Here is a 20458-nt window from a genome sequence, read left to right on the forward strand (position 1 = left end):
TACATTCGTCTTCCTTGGCAGCATCATGAACTCCCTTGTGATTGTGCTCTTCCTGTCTGGGATGGTGGCGATGATTCTTCTGAGGACGCTGCATAAGGACATTGCGAGATACAACCAGATTGACTCATCGGTAAGTAAAACAAAGCCATCCTAACATCAAGAGGATGAAGCCATCAAAATGTGTAGGTGCTATGAGGCCATGACTACGTCTTTGTGATTTTAGTGATTTTAATTAGGATTTTTCCTACCCTGAAAGAGAGAAATGCCTTTTGTAATTCTTTGTTTTTGACAGTAAGTGCTTTAAGGTAAGTCATGCGGGTATTTTAAGGCCTTTAGGAACATCTTTGAAGGTTTCTCACCTTTAGTCTGGTTGCTGGGCTACTAGGAAGGAAAAGATGTGTTTGGTTCCTTATTTTAATGGTTTCTTTAATCAGCCCCGGTGTCGAAGTGTGTTAAAGCGCTGAGCTGCTGAACTTGCGGACCAAAAGGTCCCAGGTTCAAATCCCGGGAGCTGAATGAGCGATCGCTGTTAGCCCCAGCTCCTGCCAACCTAGCAGTTCGAAAACATGCAAATGTGAGTAGATCAATAGGTACCGCTCCGGCGGGAAGGTAATGGCGCTCCATGCAGTCATGCCGGCCACATGACCTGGAGATGTCTATGGACAATGCCGGCTCTTCGGCTTAGAAATGGAGATGAGCACCAACCCCCAGAGTCAGATATGACTGGACTTAATGTCAGGGGAAAACCTTTACCTTACTCTTACTCAGACTGTGTAAATAATGCTATTCAGTGAGCAGGTAGTGAAAAGTTCGTTCTTTGTTTAGTTTGTGCCTCCCTTGAGATGCTTTGCGTATGATATCCCTCACCATTTTACTTTGTGAATCTTTCCCTTTTGCATTTCTCCAAGGAGCTACAGGTGGTCCTTGTGGCAAATAGCCCCCGTTTTCTGCCTTAGTGAAGCGCTCTTAAAACTTTGGTCAAATAGACCATATTTGCCTAGCTAATTAAAACAAAAGTCTGCCAAATGCAGCTGTCATTTGAAAGTAATGAACAGGCTTTATGGAAATCCTGCTTCCCTGAGGGGAGGAGTGCCTTGTTTCATGCGAAACAAATCAAGGGCTCAGCCACTGAGGCTTGCTTAGGTAGTGTGAATTCCCCCAAAGCAAGAAGACAGAGAGGAACTGGAAGATGTATCGCAGCCCAATTTCAGCAGGTTTTGGGGAAGTGGGCAAGCCCAATGGCTCCAAAATGTTAACGAACTTTTATTTTTGAATGCTTAAGGGTCAGCAATTATGCCAGAGGGGGCAATTCAGTTTTTTAAAATGGGGAAAAGATAAACAAAAGCTGAATAACCCCAGAAACAATGTATGCCTATTGGAAATGACTGCACCCAGTCTCTGGGCACATATACCTTTGGAAATAAATGGCAATCAGAACCTTATTGAAAAGGAAAAATGATGTCATATCCATTTAGCAATCCTCATGAACATGTGGAGACCACCTTTTGAAAACCGCTAGTCAAGAAAAGCATGACCTTGTTAGAAGTCAACTCTTTGAAAAATTATATTCATAAACATTCATACTGGGAGATTAGTCTAGCACCCTCCCTGTCCACCTTCCGAAAAGAACTAAAGACCTGAATGTTCTATCGTGCCTTTGAATAGACAATCATTTAGATAACCAGCCCCAAATGGGACTGCACTCTGTCCTGCACTTTATTACGGTCCTCATCTTCTGCCACATGTTTATGCACTTTAGTTTTCAACATTATTCTGTGCTGCGGCATTTAGTCCACCCACCCATGAAGATAACAGAAATTGTGTTTGGTTGCCGGCTGATGTCATTATTTATTGTTACAACACTGTTGTTTTTATTCTATTTTTATTCTGTGAATAGCTTTTTATGTAATTTTCATTTTAACTGTGTTGTTGGGCTTTGCCCCATGTAAGCCGCCCCGAGTCCCTTTGGGGAGATGGTGGCGGGATATAAAAATAAAGTAGTTAGTTAGTTAGTTCATGTAATGGCACACAGGTAACTCAGCCATTTAACTTTTTCTTCGTGTCAGGAGCGACTTGAGAAACTGCAAGTTGCTTCTGGTGTGAGAGAATTGGCCGTCTGCAAGGACGTTGCCCAGGGGACGCTCGGATGTTTTGATGTTTTTACCATCCTTGTGGGAGGCTTTTCTCATGTCCCCGCATGGAGCTGGAGCTGATAGCTCATCTGTGCTCTCCCCGGGTTGGATTCGAATCTGGCAGCCTTCAGGTCAGCAACCCAACCTTCAAGTTACAAGGCTTTAACCCACTATGCCATCGGGGGCTCCTCAACCATTTAACTGAAGAACCATGTCTTTGAGCTGCCAAGGACAAAGACATGCCACTACAAAAATATATTTGGTTAGCAGAGGATGGTTGTTTCTTTGAAGTTAAAATTGCAGTTGTAGTTCTAATTGCCCAAAACATATACACTCCCTTGACACCTCTTAGTTTAAAATATGCACTCAGAGATAACAAAGTCTTCTTTGAAAATTAACATACCTTGTTTAATCACCAACATCTTGTATTAATTCACTATACAGGCACATTTCTTATTAAAGTTCAGTTATAGATAGGATGTAGTTCTCTCTGTGTGTTGAGTAAACAGGGTATCATTCTTAATCAATAGCCCATAGTAGTATTTAGTTATAGTTGTACTCACTGAAGTCTATAAGTCATACTTCTCTATTGAAGTCCAAACAGCAACATGCATCCATCTCTAATGAGGTGTTCAGCAGACATATCCACCTCCAATGAGGTGTTAGACAGACTGACTACAAAATGGAGTCCTGAGTCTGAACATGCTCAGTACAATCACATGTCTGTAACCCCTCCCACACCAAAGAGATACAGTCAAACTGGCAAATCAACATACACATAGAGTACAGGTTAGCAAATATATACATTACCAAATAAATAGTGAAAAGCTTGGGAGGTTGCTATTTCCAACCATGCCATGATATGGAATAGAACCTGGTCTAATGGGAAGCCCAGTGGGAAACCTAAGGCTTCAGTAGGGATGGATTTGCCCAAGGGCTTGAGGTTTTCCACTCTGGCATTACAAAAACTTAAGTTAGCATTTGATCAACTATGCCAAACTCAGCCCAGGCAAAATAAAAGAGTTCAAGGCTGATTCAGTGTAAAGAGAGCCCACATTCTTAATTTGAAACTGTGTTTTTGCATTTACTAAATACTTCATTTCTTTGGGTTTGTTGTAATGGGAGAGAGACTACAAGAACACACATGATGCAACCTGGGCCGCGATTTGTAAAGCAGCATTTCGTTTCCTGGAATGTCAAGTTTGAAACGGCCTTGTTTGGCAGCAGACGCTTAAGGCAGATCAGCGTATTAAGTGCTTTTGATGCCGTTTAAATTAAACACCATTTTGGTTTAATACCAATTAACACTGCAGTATTGTAGTTCAGCATGATAATGTTTGTATCATCATCTCAAGATCAGGGTTTCTCACTGCGTCAGCTCCCTTCTCCATGCTGCTGACCGGCCGTCCAGAAGGGGTTGTAAAACTAGTGATTAATGGAGCTGATGAAATTAGTTCCTTTTAGAAAGAAAGGCAGGAAGATAATCAGACCAGGGGAGAAGCAAACTTCATGTCTGGCTCGGGCGAATGCGCCATCGTTGCTTGATGGATGTTTAATAAAGATGTAATTGCAGGAGGATGCCCAGGAGGAGTTTGGGTGGAAGCTGGTCCATGGAGACGTCTTCCGTCCTCCTCGGAAGGGAATGCTCCTCTCGGTCTTCTTGGGCCAAGGGACCCAGATTTTCATCATGACATTTATCACTTTGTGTAAGTACCAAAGGAAGAGGGGGCGGGTTCTTGCTGCAAGCGGGTTGCAGTCTGTGCTTTGACACTGCAAAGGAGAGAGAGAGAGAAAGAGAGGAGAGAACCATTTGTGAAATGTAACAAAGAGTGTCATGGTAATTTGATATGGGATTTGCAAACGCAGTGTAATTGCGATTTCCCTTTGGAAACGTAGTAGTAATGAGAATACAGCGGCCCAAGCCAATATGACTCTGTCGGAAATTAATGTTTCCAGGAGCCAGAATTCTGCCTGATTTCCTGCCCATGCCGCCGTTTATTCCTTGCCAGCCTTACGCTTAACAATCCCCGTAGTGCAAACCCAGCGGCTTGCCTTCGGTCCCAGCTGGGCGCCTGGTGGCAGTGGCAGATGGCACCATCCGAGAAGGAAATGATTTGACACAATACAATGGCGTGCCATCGCCAGCCAGCATTCAGTTCACAGCCCTGCATCCCTCATACTTTCAGCTCGTTCATCACGCCGTCGGGCAAAAGGGAAGCTTCCGTTCCCTGGCTCCTATTTCCTCCCAACAAACCAGTGTTTATTCTTAGGTTTGGGGAAAGGGAGCAAACTTGCTTCCAAGCACTCATTACATTTCCATGGGACTGATCAGGTGGCATAGACCAGCATGTTCACAACAAGCCAGGTTTTCTGAAATGGCCTGTTTTGCTGTGTGATTTGGAAGGATTTGCTTTACAAGCTAGAACTAAGCAGCCATGAAACCATCCAAGAGCTTGGAAAGGGTGGCTTGGTGTGTAGTTCAGCACAGGCCCCCATACACTCCGCCACATAATGTAGTCTCAGAATGCAGTTGATATTTATTTATTTATTTATTACAATATTTATATCCCGCCCTTCTCACCCAACAGGGGACTCAGGGCGGCTTACAATAAAACACATATATAAAAATTGTATAATGCACTATAAAACAGTTAAAAATTATTAACTTACATCGAACATTCACAAAACACATTCTGAAATACAGATGGACGTGTTCAATTTTAAAAGACTGGGTCTTGCATTGAGGGGGATTATACGAGTCAACACTCCCATATAATACAGTTCTGTGCCGTTAAACTGTATTCAGAAACGGCATTATATTTATTTATTTACAGCATTTATATTCCTCCCTTCTCACCCCGAAGGGGACTCAGGGCGGATCACGTTACACATATAGGCAAACATTCAATGCCTTTTAACATAGAACAAAGACAAACATAGGCTCCGAGCGGGACTCGAACTCATGACCTCCTGATCAGAGTGATTCATTGCAGTGATTCATTGCAGCTGCTCTCCAGCCTGCGCCACAGCCCGAGCTGTGGTAGTGTAAGTGAAGCCACATTTGTAAGTAGGAGGTGCCAGCTTTGACTCCTAGCTTTGGAAAAGACTATATTGTTTCATTGCCTTTCTATGTAGAAAATCATCAGATAGATAAGTGTGTTCCAACCTTTGTTCTTACTGGTGTTCTGGGACTTCAGCTCCCAGAAACCCCAGACAGCTTGGAGAAGCTGTCTGAGGCTTCTGGGAGCTGAAATTCCAAAAGCTACATGAGTGTGAGGCAGCTAAATTGAGCTTTAAAAGAAAAGGGTACACTAATGTTTCAGTCTGAGGTCTCTCCCCAATGCCTTTGTGTTTCCTTTTTCAGTCCTGGCCTGCCTCGGATTCCTTTCACCGGCTAACCGAGGGGCTTTGATGACCTGCGCGGTTGTACTTTGGGTCTTGCTGGGGACCCCGGCAGGCTATGTGTCGGCTCGGATGTACAAAAGTAAGTGCAGTCCTTGCGTGAGAAAGGATTGAGAGCCTGCTTGCAATGGATTGGAGCTGCAGGAGCCACGCTGGCCAATGGCAAGCTGTGTTCTGTTAATTGTTGAGATTTGAACAAGATTAGAAATAACGAAGCCATGGGAAATTGAAAAGGTTTCTCAGAGGGCTCTGTACAAAGAGTGTGATCCATAGCATTATCAGAAAAGCTAACACAGAAAGTTAGATTAGCTGGAGGAGAAATTAGTGAAGACATATTTGAAGAAATTCAGAGGCCATTCTTTGTATGACTCATGCAAACTCTGGATTTAAATTGCTGCTTGTTCAAACATGTTGCTGGAAGAGTGCATTTTGCAGAAATGAATTATATATGAAGAAGACGGTTTTTAAGTGTCAGGGGTTGCTGTGGTTTTTAGTTTGGATATGTATTTATTGATTTGAACTGAATTTTTAAATAGCAGTGATATTTAATTAAGTGTTAATGTTTATATATTAGTAGATTTTAAATTGTACTGAAATGCTTTTAAGCTTCTTTGGGTCTCCTTATGGTGAGAAAAAGTGGGGTATAGGTAAACAACAACAACAATATTAATATGGCCCCATCAGTAGTCTATATAGTGGTCCCTTGGTTTCTGCTGCAGTTTGATTCAAGGTTCCAGAGTGCATTGGGGTTCACTTTAAATTCTCTAATTAGAGAAAATTCAATGTGAGAGACAGAATTATGATAAACCAGTGGTAACATAACCCAAACTTATGATAACTGCATTAAAATGTCGTACTTCTTCTCCTTTCTGCTTCTCAGCATTTAGAGGCGAAAAATGGAAGACCAATGTGTTACTGACTGCTCTCCTGTGTCCTGGGTTAGTATTCCCACTTCTTTTCTTGCATAGAACGCCTTTCCTGCATTTCCATGCCCCAAATGCCCAAAGGCTTACCGTATATATTTGAGTATAAGCTGACCCGAATATAAGCCAAGGCACCCAATTTTACCACAAAAAACTGGGAAAATTTACTGACTCGAGTATAAGCCGAGGGTGGGATATGCAGCAACTACTGGTAAATTTCAAAATAAAAATAAATACCAATAAAATTACATTAATTGAGGCATCAGTAGGTTAAATGTTTTTGAATATTTACTGTATTTTTTTTAAAAAAAACAGTAAACTAGCTCTATAAGTGGAAAATTAGGGTTGGTTGCAGGCCAGGATCTGACATTGTCGTTTGAAGCCAGTTTGCAAACCATGGTTATGTGTTCTTCTTGGTTAAACTATTTAGATTGTTCTTATAAAGACACTTGTTAAGGCCATTTCCGTCTCTCCTCTGGCATCATATGATTGTGTTTGCTCTCAGCCTTACAGTTCCAAACCTAAGCATCAATAAGTGGTCTACTTATTGATGAGGCATAGATAATTGGTGCGAGGGATTAGGAATGAAATCTCCCCCATTTTTGTGTATGTCGACAGTATAAGTCCCACCCAGACAACTATTTCCTTCTGTCATTTAGATGCCACCTTGGTAGAGCACCAAAAGGGCTGATTGCATCAATTCCAGGATATAAATTCCATTTCACAGAAGTAGAGTGATTGCCTGGAGTTGAGAACTCAAGGAGAGCAGCACAAAAATCAGAACAGATGTCTTGATTATGCCGTGCTTGTTCGGCAAATTTGCATAATGCCATAAACAGCCTGCAGCAATTACCTACGCTGTGGATTGATTTTGAGAATTGGTCGACAGGCAAGGTTATTTTCTTCTTCCTGCCCCTCTCTGTGAAATTATAAAGGAGAGTTCTGCTTTCCTTTCTTGGCCAGGACTTTAGCAGAATGTATATATTTATCTTTATTTCATTGCCTTTGTAGAAGAAACATGTACTGGTTTACAAGACATTCTGACGGAAATTGGATGGCATTTGTGTGTTAAATGGTCTGCTGGAACCTTTTGGATGAGATGGGAGACGTTTCTCTTGTAGAACGGGCTGCCTCTTTGGTTTTGGTCCAATGTGGTATATAATGGAGCCACTTTCTGTGCATTTGGCTGTGAGAATGTTTGAGTGTTAAGTCCCAGGCTGCCGAGCCTTTCCCTGACCCTTCTGGATGGGCAGATGATGGCCCTTCTGTTCGCTAAATGGTGGCAGTTTTGGCTGCTGAACCTTTCTATGCAGATGGATGCCCCGTAGCGAAGCAGCAGCCTCTTCGGAAGATAGGATTTGTTAGTCAAAGGTTTGTGCGTATCTATGTGAGTGGAGGCCTTGGGTAGAAATGCATTCCATCCAATTGCAGGAATTTTATTTGTAAACTAGGATGAGGGAGCCCCAGTGGCGAAGTGTGTTAAAGCACTGAATTGCTGAACTTGCAGACCGAAAAGTCCCAGGTTCAAATCCCGGGAGCGTAGTGAGCGCCTGCTGTTAGCTCCAGCTTCTGCCAATCTAGCAGTTCGAAAACATGCCAATGTGAGTAGATCAATAGGTACCGCTCCGGCGGGAAGGTAACAGTGCTCCATGCAGTCATGCCAGTGGCCACATGACCTTAGAGGTGTATATGGAAAACGCCGGCTCTTCGGCTTAGAAATGGAGATGAGCACCAACCCCCAGAGTCAGACATGCCTGGACTTAACATCAGGGGAAACCTTTACCTTTACCTAGGATGAGGCTGGTGTTAAAATGTCATATGTCCAGTCCAGTCCAGAGATGTAAACTTTCCCAAAAATACTGACGCCATGGGATGTGGGGCCCTTTTCAATCACAGGAAAAAGGAATAAATACAAGAACTTGAAATATAAGTAGTACCAGCTTCCTTATCAAGCCTAAGCTTGGATTGCTGTGAATTTTCCGGGCCGTATGGCCATGTTCCAAAAGCATCCTCTCCTGCCGTTTTGCTCACATCTATGGCAGGCATCCTTAGAGGTTGTGAGGTTTGTTGGAAACTAGGCAAGTGGTGTTTGTTTATTTATTTATTACAGTACTTGTATCCCGCCCTTCTCACCCAATAGGAGACTCGGCAGCTTACAATAAAAACACACATATAAAAATAATACAGAATATTCAATCAATTAAAATTAAATACAATATACATTCATAAAAATATACATATAAATATACAATTGGCGCATTTCGAGTCTAAAAAACTGGGTCTGTCATTGAGTTCTAAAGCGTATAGTAGTAATTGATGCTGCTATTACTGCTGTTTATATATCTGTGGAATGTCCAGGGTGGTAGAAAGAACTCTCGTCTGCTTGAGGCCAGTGTGAATGTTCCAGTTGGCCACTTGATGAGCATTGTTTGATGTTTCAACTTCAAAGCCTGGCTGCTTTCTGCCTGGGGGAATCCTAATTTGAGAGATGTTAACTTGCCCTGATTGTTTTCTCTCTGGAACTCCCCTGTTTTCTGAGTGTTGTTCTTTATTTGCTGTCCTGATTTTAGAGTTTTTTTTAATACTGGTCGCCAGATTTTGTTCATGTTTATGGTTTCCTCCTTCCTGTTGAAATTGTCCACATGCTTGCGGATTTCAATGGCTTCTCTGTGTAGTCTGACATGGTGTTTATCAGAGTAAGAGGATCCCTCTTGTCCTTTGCTGAACGTAGCATTCGTTGGATTTTCTTAGTGGGTCTGTAGATAGGTTGTAGGTTGTGTTTCTTCCTCAACTTCCCTATGTGTTCAGTTGTTTCCTTGATGTATGGTATGGTATGTGGCTTATTCTTGGCCTTACAGCTCTTCTGATGTCTATGGTGGAGTTTCATTGGACTGTAGAGTCCAGTTTAGGTGGTTCAGTTCATCTTGGAGGAGGTGGGGTTCGCAGATTTTTTTTTTTTTGTGCAGTCTGCCAAGGTTTTAATTGTGCCTAAGCTTATTTTCCTGCTTGAAGGACATGAATGACATTATTAATGAATTATCCATCATAAAAGTAAAATTATGTATGTATGTTTGTCTGTCTGATTATACCGGAAAGGCTGTTAATAGGTGAAGTAGCCCTATGTAATGTCAATGGACTGGCTGCCACTAGGTGAAGTGGTCCTCTGTGATTTCAGTGGGTAAGAAAGGTGGCATGTGAATGAGAGGAAGTAAGGAAGTAAGGAAAGAGCCACAATTTACAGTGACATTGTATTTATGTCCGCATTTTAGGCCACTTAGGGAGAAAACGTATTTTAAAATATATGACTTCTATGAAAGAATCTTATGCATGCTTACTTTGAAGGAAGTGAGTGGAATGAATCCCAGAGAAGATAGCATAAGATGGTTGCTTCAGTCACATAAATGCTTTAATTTTGCACAAGGAAAACTGTAAATATATCCAGGAAAGAGACCAAGCAAGCTATAAGACTGCCTGTTCTTGCCTCCTAAGTGTATGTACAGTGTTCTCTCACTACTTCGTGGTTTGCTTTTCTCGGATTCGCAGTTTCACGGTTTTTCAATGAACTCTAAAAGAATATTACAAATCATAAAAAATTACAATTTACACCCTAAGGAAGGGAGGAAGGAGAAGCCGAAGGAAGAGAAAAGGAGCCCATGCAGCAACGAGAGGAGAAGGAGGCGATTTATCAACACACGATTGGTTGATAAAGACTTAAAATAGTGTATGACTACTAACATAATGTATAATTATAGTGTCCCTATTTTGCGGATTTTCACTTATTGCGGGTGGTCCTGGAACGTAACCCCCCTCAATAAGTGAGGGAACACTATATGTGTGTTTGCTATGTGTCATTCCCTGTTTCCCCAGAATTGTCTTTGCTGACTTCTTCATCATGAATCTGATCCTTTGGGTGAAAGGATCCTCTGCCGCCATCCCTTTCGGGACCCTGGTGGCCATCTTGGCCATGTGGTTTGGCATATCTGTCCCGCTGACCTTTATCGGTGCATACTTTGGATTTAAGGAAAAGGTAGGAGGGGAGTTCTGTGCATGTTTATGATAAATCAATGATTTCTATAAGTACAGTAGAGTCTCACTTATCCAACACTCTCTTATCCAACGTTCTGGATTATCCAACGCATTTTTGTAGTCAATGTTTTCAATATATCATGATATTTTGGTGCTAAATTCGTAAATACATTATTACTACATAGCATTACTGTGTATTGAACTACTTTTTCTGTAAAATTTGTTGTATAACATGATGTTTTGGTGCTTAATTTGTAAAATCATAACCTAATTTGATGTTTTTCCTTAATCCCTCCTTATTATCCAACATATTCGCTTATCCAGCATTCTGTCGGCCAGTTTACGTTGGATAAGCGAGAGACTACTGTAATTAATTTATGGTTTAAAAAGCGATTGGAAAAAACCCTGTGGAACGGAGGAACCAGGGGCCACTTTTTCCATACAATGTTCTTCCGCTGTGCCAGAATCAGATATTGCAGCACATTGATGCCACAGGCAACAATGGCAATGCTTTTGACCTTTTTTCTGCCACTTTCGGCCTTACGTTCCCCACTGTACTGTGTGACCATTTACTTTACATGCTTTTCTCTGGTTAACTGTGTTTAATTCCTCTTTGCAGCCCGTTGAGCATCCGGTGCGCACAAACCAGATCCCACGACAAATCCCAGAGCAGTCCTTCTTCACGAAGCCCTTGCCGGGGATCATCATGGGTGGCATTCTGCCTTTTGGGTGCATCTTCATACAGCTCTTTTTCATTTTAAACAGCATTTGGTGAGTTTGTATATCAAAGCATACAACATATATCTCCACTCTGATTACATATAAATCTAAACTACAAACATATATGCATAAATTGAATTAAAAAGTGGATATCTTGCTTCCCTTTTTTCAGTTTCTTTATCATTTAGTATTTTTTCTTCCACTTTTTGTCCCATAAATAGTTTACTTCTGTATGGCCATCTGTCGGGGGTGCTTTGAATGAGATTTCCTGCTTCTTGGCAGGGGGTTGGACTGGATGGCCCATGAGGTCTCTTCCAACTCTACTGTTCTATGATTCTATGATTCCGCTTATTTTCACATTAACAAATAAATGTCTTAATTTATATTTCCAAACCTATACATAAAGTCTTTCCCTATCCCTCAGATATATATTGGTAAAAACTTTTCCATTCTGCCAAGAGTGTTCCCAGTGACATATCCCTCAACAGCATCGTTAACTTGTCCATTTCTATTATTTCCCATATCTCTTCTACAGTCAATACTTCTGTCGTTTTCCACTTTTGAGCATACAGGATTCTTGCCGTTTTTAGCAAGTATTGCAGTATTCTTTCATGTTCCTTTTTTATTTCACCGTGCAATAGTCCTAGTAGTGTGTGACGTCTAGCTTGAAGTTGATTCTTCAGGATTTCTTGGATTACTCCATTAATTTGTCTTCAGAGGAGGGCTTGATCTTGCCTTAAACCGAGTGCATTCTTTCTCTCCCTCCCTCCAGGTCCCACCAAATGTATTACATGTTTGGGTTCTTGTTCTTAGTCTTCATCATCCTTCTGATCACGTGTTCGGAGGCGACGGTTTTGCTGTGCTATTTCCATCTGTGTGCCGAGGTAAAACAGCATGTTTCTTTGAGGCCAGGGCTCATGTCTTGCTGGGTGAGATCCATCTGTAAGCTTGGGAGGGGGCTGCGTCTACTGGTTTTTCAATACTGGGCAGCATTAGAGGGAATAATGGAGCCGTTGCCACTAGCTGCATTCCCCCCTTGGAATGAGAAGCAAATAATGCTCTGCCTTGGAAAGGCAGGACATTTCCATGCAATGAGCAGTGGTTTGTGAGCATTGCTCCAGAGCCAAGATATGAAAGATGAAGTAGAACGGAGAATGCCTTTTTTGTCTATTGGTTGTTGCCAACTTAACAGACTGCTGTATTTTTCAATGCCAAATCAGCCTTCCTAATGTACCATCAACATGGGATTGGCTCTGCATAGCAACATGGTGCTGCAGCTCTGGAAACTAGGGTTTGAATCCCCATTCAGCCATTGGTTAACCTTGGGCAAGTTTCATCTTCTCAGATTCACAGAAAGGCATAGGCAAAGCCCCAGCTGAACAAATCCTGTCAAGGAAACAGTAGCAACAACCAGCTGGAACATTCAAAAGAAGTGTTGATGGCCCTGCTTGCATTCGTCATCTTTGTTTTGGAGTTGCCTGCACTTTTAAGGTCTGCAAAATTGTAGCACTGGATGCAGATGTCAAGATTTAGTTAGTGTTATTTCTTTAGCAACTGTATACATAGCAGTAGTAGTAGTAATAGTAGTGGTAATAATAATAATAATAATAATAATAATAATAATAATAATAATAATAATAATACACTTTATTTGTAGTCCACCCTTCTCCCCTAGGGGACTGAGAGCAGATTACAGTATTTACATACATAGGCAAACATTCAATGCCCTTACAATCACAGATACAGTGAGACACACAAACGTAAACAAAGGCAAGACTTCTCCTTTCATTTCCGGCTTCTGGAGGCAGTGCTTATATCTCTGGCTTCTGGGAGGCGCTATTCTCCATTTTCAAGCCAAGGAGCATTGTTACTTCCTGATCATGAGGCCGGCAAGATTGGTTGAAGCGGTACCTATACACCAACACACATTTGCAGGTTTTTGAACTGCTAGGTTAGCAGGGAAGTTAGGGCTGACAGACGGGCGCTCACCCCATCTCACGGATTCAAACTGCCAACCTTCAGGTCAGCAGTTCAACCAGCAGAAGGAGATTAGGTTGCCGCCCTTTCTATCCTCCTTCAACTGAAGACCTGGATGTTTAGGTTGGCCTTGGTGAGACAGTCACTGGATGACCGGCCTCAGTTGGCATTATAACTCTATCCTGAATTTTATTAGTTCCCCTTTATTCTGGTATTTTAACTGATGATGTTATTTTTATATTGCTGCTGCAGTCCCCCCCACCAATGAAGTCGACTGAATTGTACTTGGTGGTTGATTGATTTACTGCTGTATTAACTCTTGTTTTATTGTTTTACTGTGTTTTAAATTTTTTTGTATATTGTTCAATGTATTTATGCTGTTGTCTTTGTAAATTGTGCTAGTTGGGCCTTGCTCCATCTGAGCTGCCCCACGTCCCCGTGGGGAGATGGTGGCGGGGTATAAATAAAGTTTTATTATTATTATTATTTTATTGTATGACACAGCAAACAAGATAGACATGCTGGATTTTGTATCACAAAATCACAAGTCGAACACTTCCCAAGTGTCTAGGGCTGTGTGATGTATTTTCGGATGATGCGTGCAGATCCCAGCAGGGTGGCCTTTCGCAGTTGGCAGATCGTGATTTTGTCAATGTCTATTGTTTCCAAATGCCGGCTGAGATCTTTTGGCACGGCACCCAGTGTGCCCATCACCACCGGGACCACCTGCACTGGTTTCTGCCAGAGTCTTTGCAGTTCAATCTTGAGGTCCTGATAGCGGCTAAGTTTTTCCTGTTGTTTTTTGTTTTTATTATTATTATTATTATTATTAACCTATTACACCACTGCGATGCCATATAACCTACCTTTCTCCCTGTGGGGACTCAATGCACTTAACAACCACTCAAATCTGATTACAGTTTAAATCAAGGCAAATACAAAAGTAAAAATAATAATTAAATAGTACTGTGCGGATAGAAAGTTAAAATACAGTTTAGATATAATACATCTAGAGAAAAGACCTTCCCAGATGATCATAGATATCTGACAGGTTCATAGAGGGAGGTGCAGTCCTTCAGATCACCTGGACTCTGAAGCCCTTTGTAGGTCAAAACCTGCACTTTGGATTGTGTCTGGAAAAGAGTTGGTTCAACAGAGGGGTTGATGTTGTGACTCTCTTCCCTTTTCATATGATGCCTATTTCTGGCCTGTAAGGCCTGGTTTAACATTGATATTCTAAGTAGATTCCCCTCAGTGTGAAATCTTCCCTACCCTGTTGCCAAGGGCTTGTTTTGTGTCGTTGGGCATCTGTTTTTCCTTTCAGCCTCTCTTGTCTTGTGTTTCCAGGATTACCACTGGTGGTGGAGATCGTTCCTGACCAGCAGCTTCACCGCTGTTTATCTTTTCATCTACGCCATTCATTACTTCTTCTCAAAGCTCCAGATCACAGGCACCGCCAGCACTATTTTATACTTTGGGTACACCATGATCATGGTCCTGATTTTCTTCCTTTTCACAGGTGAGTCGGTTTCTCATATATTTTGAGACTGTGATAGTACCTAAAACTTAGCACCATAAAAGCATGGCCTCTCAGTCTTGGAGACAAAATTTAACAAGGTTCTCGGTGAGTTCTTGTCTGCTGGCCTCTCTATACCAGTGGATCCCAACCTTTGAGCCTCCAGGTGTTTTGTATTTCAATTCCCAGAAATCCCGGCCAGCTTACCAGCTGTTAGGAACTGTGGGATTTGAAGTCTAAAACACCCGGAGACCCAAAGGTTGGGAACAACTGCTCTATACCCAAGAAGATGGTCTGTTTTGGTCAAAATCTTGGCAACAGGACAGTTTTCATCTCTACATTCCCAGCAGGAATCATGTCTGAAACGTCTTGTCTCAAATATTTGGATCGTTTCTTGCTGAGTCAAACTTATGAATTGTGATCCCTGGCAAACATCACTTTGCCATGTTTTTCTGAGCCATTTTAACTGCAGGTGTTTTTTTTTTTTTTTAAGTGTAAAATAAATCTTTTCCCCCTTACTAATAAAGGGCTCATTCAGTGCTGTATATACAGCTCTTTTATTCATCTGGTATTAATTAAGTTTGCAGTAAGAAATGAATATACATGTGTTGCAATGTCTATGATGTTTGGGAAATATACACATAACATTTTCCTCCAATTTACACGTAACATTTTCCTTCTTGATGCTGTTGTCTTGCAGAAGGATTTCTTCTTGAGTATCTTTCAGTTGGATGGAAGCAAGCAGGGTTATGTCTTGCTTGTTTAAAATGGTTGGAAGGCAAATATAGGGATTGGGGTTCCCAGTAGAACCTCCTGTTTTGGCATTCTCCCCCCCCCCCCCCATAATTCCCCCAAATAAAGACGAGTGCTTAGAAATGTCTCAGTTTTGAACTTGGAGCAGCACGCTTAATGCCTGTCTGGGCTCTAGCTTAGGTTAGCTGCCAATTTCGGTTTTGCTTGCGTGATGTAAATTGCTAGAATTAGAAATATCCTTTTCATATAGGAAATGATAATTGAAATTGTCACAGCAGCTGCTGAAAGGGATTAAAATCTCCAGTTGTGTCGGCTCTCGTCTCCTTGAGATGAAGGGCAGCCAGGCCTGAGTGTGCAGTGGTAAAGTTTACAGCGGTGCGTTCTCACGTTGGTGTCCAGGGCGGATGTTATGCATGGATCCCAGTTTAGGGGCTCAGGCCCTTCCTCTTGCTTTTCGGTGGTGTCCAAAATGAGAGAAACCGAGACGTAGTGGCTTAGAAGTTGGACTGGGACTTTTTTTCGTGTCAGGAGCAACCTGAGTCGCTTCTGGTGTGAGAGAATTGGCTGTCTGCAAGGATGTTGCCCAGGGGACGCCCGGATGTTTTGATGTTTTTACCATCCTTGTGGGAGGCTTCTCTCATGTCCCCGCATGGAGCTGGAGCTGATAGAGGGAGCTCATCCGCGCTCTCCCCGGGTGGGATTCGAACCTGGTAGCCTTCAGGTCAGCAACCCAACCTTCAAGTTACGAGGCTTTAATCCTCTACGCTACTGGAGGCTCCGACTGGGACATTAAAGACCAGGATTTGAATCCCTGCTTGAGCATAGAAATGCTGTACTTTCTCAGTCTCAGAAGAAGGCTGTGGCAAGCCCCTCTCTGAACAAATCTTATTTATTTATTTATTTTATTTTATTTTATTTATTTACAGTATTTATATTCCGCCCTTCTTTCTCACCCTGAAGGGGACTCAGGGCGGATCACATTGTACACATATAAGGTAAACGTTCAATGCCATATAAACATAGAACAGAGACAGAGACAGACACAGAGGCAATTTCAACCTTCTCTAGCTTCCAGCTTCCTGAGGGTATACTTGATTCCGGCCACAGGGGGGAGCAGCTGCTTCATCATCCACTGTGACGGCAACTTCCTCATTCCAGCGGTGGCTGGGTGATTTTTATGGTGTCGTAAATTAGCCTCCCCACATATAAGTGGTACCTAAATTTCCTACTTGATAGATGTAACTATCTTTCGAGTTGCTTAGGTCAGCAACGAGCAGGGGCTATATTTTATTTTTAATTGTCGGGTGCTCACCCCGACACAGGCTGGCCTCGAACTCATGACCTCTAGGTCAGAGTGATTTATTGCAGCTGGCTGCCAACCAGCCTGCGTCACAGCCCGGCTGTCAAGAATACCCTGTGATAGGGTTTCCATAGGTGAGAAATGTCTCCAGCGCACACAACAACAGCAGTGCTTCATGCCTATCAGGAAATCTAGTGGCCTTCCTGTGGGTTGCCATTGCCCCAAACTGATTTGGTCTCGCGTTCCTCCTCCACCAACCATTTATTGGTATTTTTGGTTGGGTTTCCCCCCACAGATCCCTAAATAGGGATAATATGAGACCTTCTAATGCTGACCTTGTATCACACTGTTTCTTGCAATTATTATTTCTTGGTGCTTGCGATTTTTCAGTGGGACGTTCAAGGTAATAATATGGTAAGGGAATGAGGATGTGTTGAGCGTGGGATAGCTTTGTGATTACTGCCCTCCCTACTGCTCTCGGACCTGGGAGAAAATGAGACGTTTAAGCAAAGCACTTGCCTCCCTTGCACCCTTCGTTTTGCAATCATCATTTTTGCTTGAGAGTTAATGCCATTTTTCAAAATTGAGTTTTGATCTTCTAGCAAATTGTGTTTCGAATTTCGAAGCCAGCCAGTGTGTAGGATGCAATCTTTTTTTTTTTTTGCTTTCCTGCAATCGCTCCGTGCTTTGAATCTCTTTTTCTTCATTAAATGATTCATGTGGGGCGAGGCAGGAGAAATGCATGCCGTCTCCTTCCAAGTATCTTCATTTGTTTTGACGGAACAATCCAGTGGATTTTCATAAACATTTAAAGCAAGGGGTTAAATTTACACATTTCACCCAGTTCTTCCAGGGTATTTTTACAGAACTCACTAATCAAACATAGCTATCCAATGCATTATTACCTTCAAACCGTTTTTAGAGGAGATGGAGGACAAAAGATCAAAGAAATAACATTGGAAATTCATTTGAGCGTAATAAAATGAGTCTGCTTTCTGAAAAAGCCATGTGTTGGTTTTGTGACATGAAGCAACTCCAGTGTCCAGTAATGTCGCACCCTGTGCCGGTTTTACAGAATTCCCAAAAAGTTTTTGTATTTGGGGAGACTAGCCCCAATCTTGATGGTATGTTACTTTAGTGGTTGCATTTTTCCCAGGATCACGAAGTAGCATTGATGAAAGACATGCCTACTCTGCCTGCTCCAAATAGTTTATTTCTTCATCGCCTTACTATTATCACAATTGTATTGGACCCAGCTCTTTTGTCTACTCCAGTATAGGCATGCTGACATACTGTACTAGCTGGATCCTGGATTATGTCTATTTTTGGAGACAAAGGTATAAAGTGCCAATTAATGGGTTGCTGTGAGTTTTCTGGGCTGTATGGTCATGTTCCATAAGCATTTTCTTCTGACGTTTCACCTGCATCTATGGCAGACATCCTCAGAGGTTGTGAGGTCTGTTGGAAACTAGGCAAGTGAGGTTTATATATCTATGGAATGTTCAGGGTGTGAGAAAGAACTCTTGTCTGTTTCAGACAGGTGTGAATGTTTCAATTGGTCACCTTGATTAGCATTGAATTGCCTTTCTGTTTCAAGGTCTGACTGTTTACTGCCTGGGGAATCCTTTGTCGAGAGGTATTAGCTGGCCCTGATTGTTTCCTGTCTGGAATTCCTCTGTTTTCTTAGTGTTGTTCTTTATTCACTGTCCCGATTTGGAGGTTTTTTTTAATATTGGTAGCCAGATTTTTTAATCTATAATTTTTTTATTGATTTTCCAGAAATTTAGGGAATTACATTACAAAAATTGTGAGGAGGGGAAAGGAGAAAGAAGGGGAAAAAATAAAATAAAAAAATAAAAATAAAAATAATTATTACACTTAGCTAGCAGACAGCAAAAAAAAGCAAGAAAAAAAAAGCACACCAATAACTTCCGGTCGATTCCACAGGAACAGTAATTCATTTACATTATGCTATACATTTTTTCTGCCCATATCCCCGCACATTCTCAGTCTGATGCGTGTCTATCTTTGCTCAGACCAACTATTCAAAATTAATCTGATGTTTCCTTTGTAAATTTTTTTTTACTGGCGACCAGTCCGTCCTTTGTTTTTTGGTATAATCTTGCAGTAAAAAGGTCATAGTATCCATGTCCATGTATTCCCTCAATTTGGTGATCCATGCGTCTTCCGATGGAATATCTTTCGAACGCCATCTTTGAGCTATTAAAGCTCGAGCAGCTGCTGTTATGTGAAAGAATAATATACTGGTAGCCAGATTTTGTTCATGTTCATGGTTTCCTCTTTTCTGTTGAGATTGTCCATATGATTGTGAATTTCAGTGGCTTCTCTGTGTAGTTTGACATGGTGGTTGTTAGAGTGGTCCAGCATTTTTGTGCTCTCCAATAATATACTGTGTCCAGGTTGGTTCATCAGGTGCTCCGCTATGGCTGACTTTTCTGGTTGAGTTAGTCTGCAATGCCTTTCATGTTCCTTGATTCATGTCTGGGCAATGCTCCCTTGATGTATGTTACCACTGACCGCATAGGAAAGCTGGTGAAGAAACACAACCTACAAACTATCTACAGGCCCACTAAGAAAATCCAACAATTGCTACGTTCAGCAACAGATAAGAGGGATTCCCTCACCTCTACATGAGTCTACCGCATACCATGCAGCTGTGGACGAATTGCCCAGACACGAGTCAAGGAACATTTGCTAAATACATTTGCTAAAATATCTTAAGGCTTGGAGCACCAAGAAGTGGCAGCTGAAGTTGTGGCTTGTGAAAAGCTGTGGCTTGTGGCAACCTTATTGCTGTGTCCTTTGGGGAAGAAGAAAGGGCATCGTGCCCTAGCAGGCTGTTGTTGTCCGAGTGATGCCTATAATGCAATAAAAAGGGGAAGGGGATCGGGATGTAATCCAAATGAGATTACCAGGCAGAGAATCTGCTACCAGATGTGTGCGTGTCTCCCAAGGCTGCCTTTAATTAGAGAAGTGGTTCCTATAAATACATCATTTAGTAGAAATGGCTGGTTTCCTTCGCTCGCCGTAGATGAAGTTTACAGCACCACAGTCACTTACAAACTCCTTTTCATCACATCTTCCAGTTGAAGTCATGTCCTGCTGTAAAAAAAATAAGGATCTGAGTGGGTTGTAGATGGGAAATGAAGCATTAAACAAGTTTAAATTAAATATTCAGAAGTTCTGCTCCTTGTCTTTAAATGGAAAAAAAAGTTGCTGTATTGATGTCTGTTGTACTATCCACATTTCAGAAGAAGCCATATCTCAAATGTAGATGCAGTTTTGAGATTGTTCCCCTCTCAGCCGTCCAAATACTGTCTTCAAAGGTGTTCTCCTTTTTAAAAGATGCAATTCTTCAGACTTAGGAGTCAGGGTCATATTAACATGGATCTCTTGCCTCGGCTTCTGTGATATGTGCCAAACTGTGCCTTCTTGAACTCAAGAGATCTGCATCAGCCTGTGACCTTCGGGATGAGAACCCTTGTGGCATCCACCTCAATGGGATTTGAGCACCTTTTCGAACATTTTATGTTTCATTTGATATTTAATAATAATAATAAGTGTGTGTGTACATACACACACATACACACGTGTGTGGATGGATGGACAGACAGATGAGCTGAATTCAACTCTTGCTCTTCTATAAGAACCAAGGCTGTGATGTTGTGAGTCTTTCGGACTGTATGAT

The 20458-nt window shown here is 41.9% G+C and overlaps 1 protein-coding gene across 3 annotated transcripts in view; it reads left to right on the top strand.

Annotated features, from left to right (window-relative positions):
- LOC100557129 (transmembrane 9 superfamily member 2) overlaps positions 1-20458 on the top strand; it is a 43940-nt gene that overhangs the window by 14732 nt on the left and 8750 nt on the right. For all 3 annotated transcript variants that reach the window (XM_062963697.1, XM_062963696.1, XM_062963695.1), the window contains exons 9-16: positions 22-130; positions 3706-3838; positions 5497-5616; positions 6415-6472; positions 10325-10484; positions 11103-11254; positions 11976-12087; positions 14528-14699. In XM_062963697.1, the coding sequence (XP_062819767.1) occupies positions 22-130; positions 3706-3838; positions 5497-5616; positions 6415-6472; positions 10325-10484; positions 11103-11254; positions 11976-12087; positions 14528-14699 (1016 nt within the window). The remainder of the gene's footprint in view (positions 1-21; positions 131-3705; positions 3839-5496; positions 5617-6414; positions 6473-10324; positions 10485-11102; positions 11255-11975; positions 12088-14527; positions 14700-20458) is intronic.

This window comes from Anolis carolinensis, unplaced genomic scaffold (assembly GCF_035594765.1).
Source record: "Anolis carolinensis isolate JA03-04 unplaced genomic scaffold, rAnoCar3.1.pri scaffold_12, whole genome shotgun sequence".
Taxonomy (NCBI): Eukaryota; Metazoa; Chordata; class Lepidosauria; order Squamata; family Dactyloidae; genus Anolis; species Anolis carolinensis.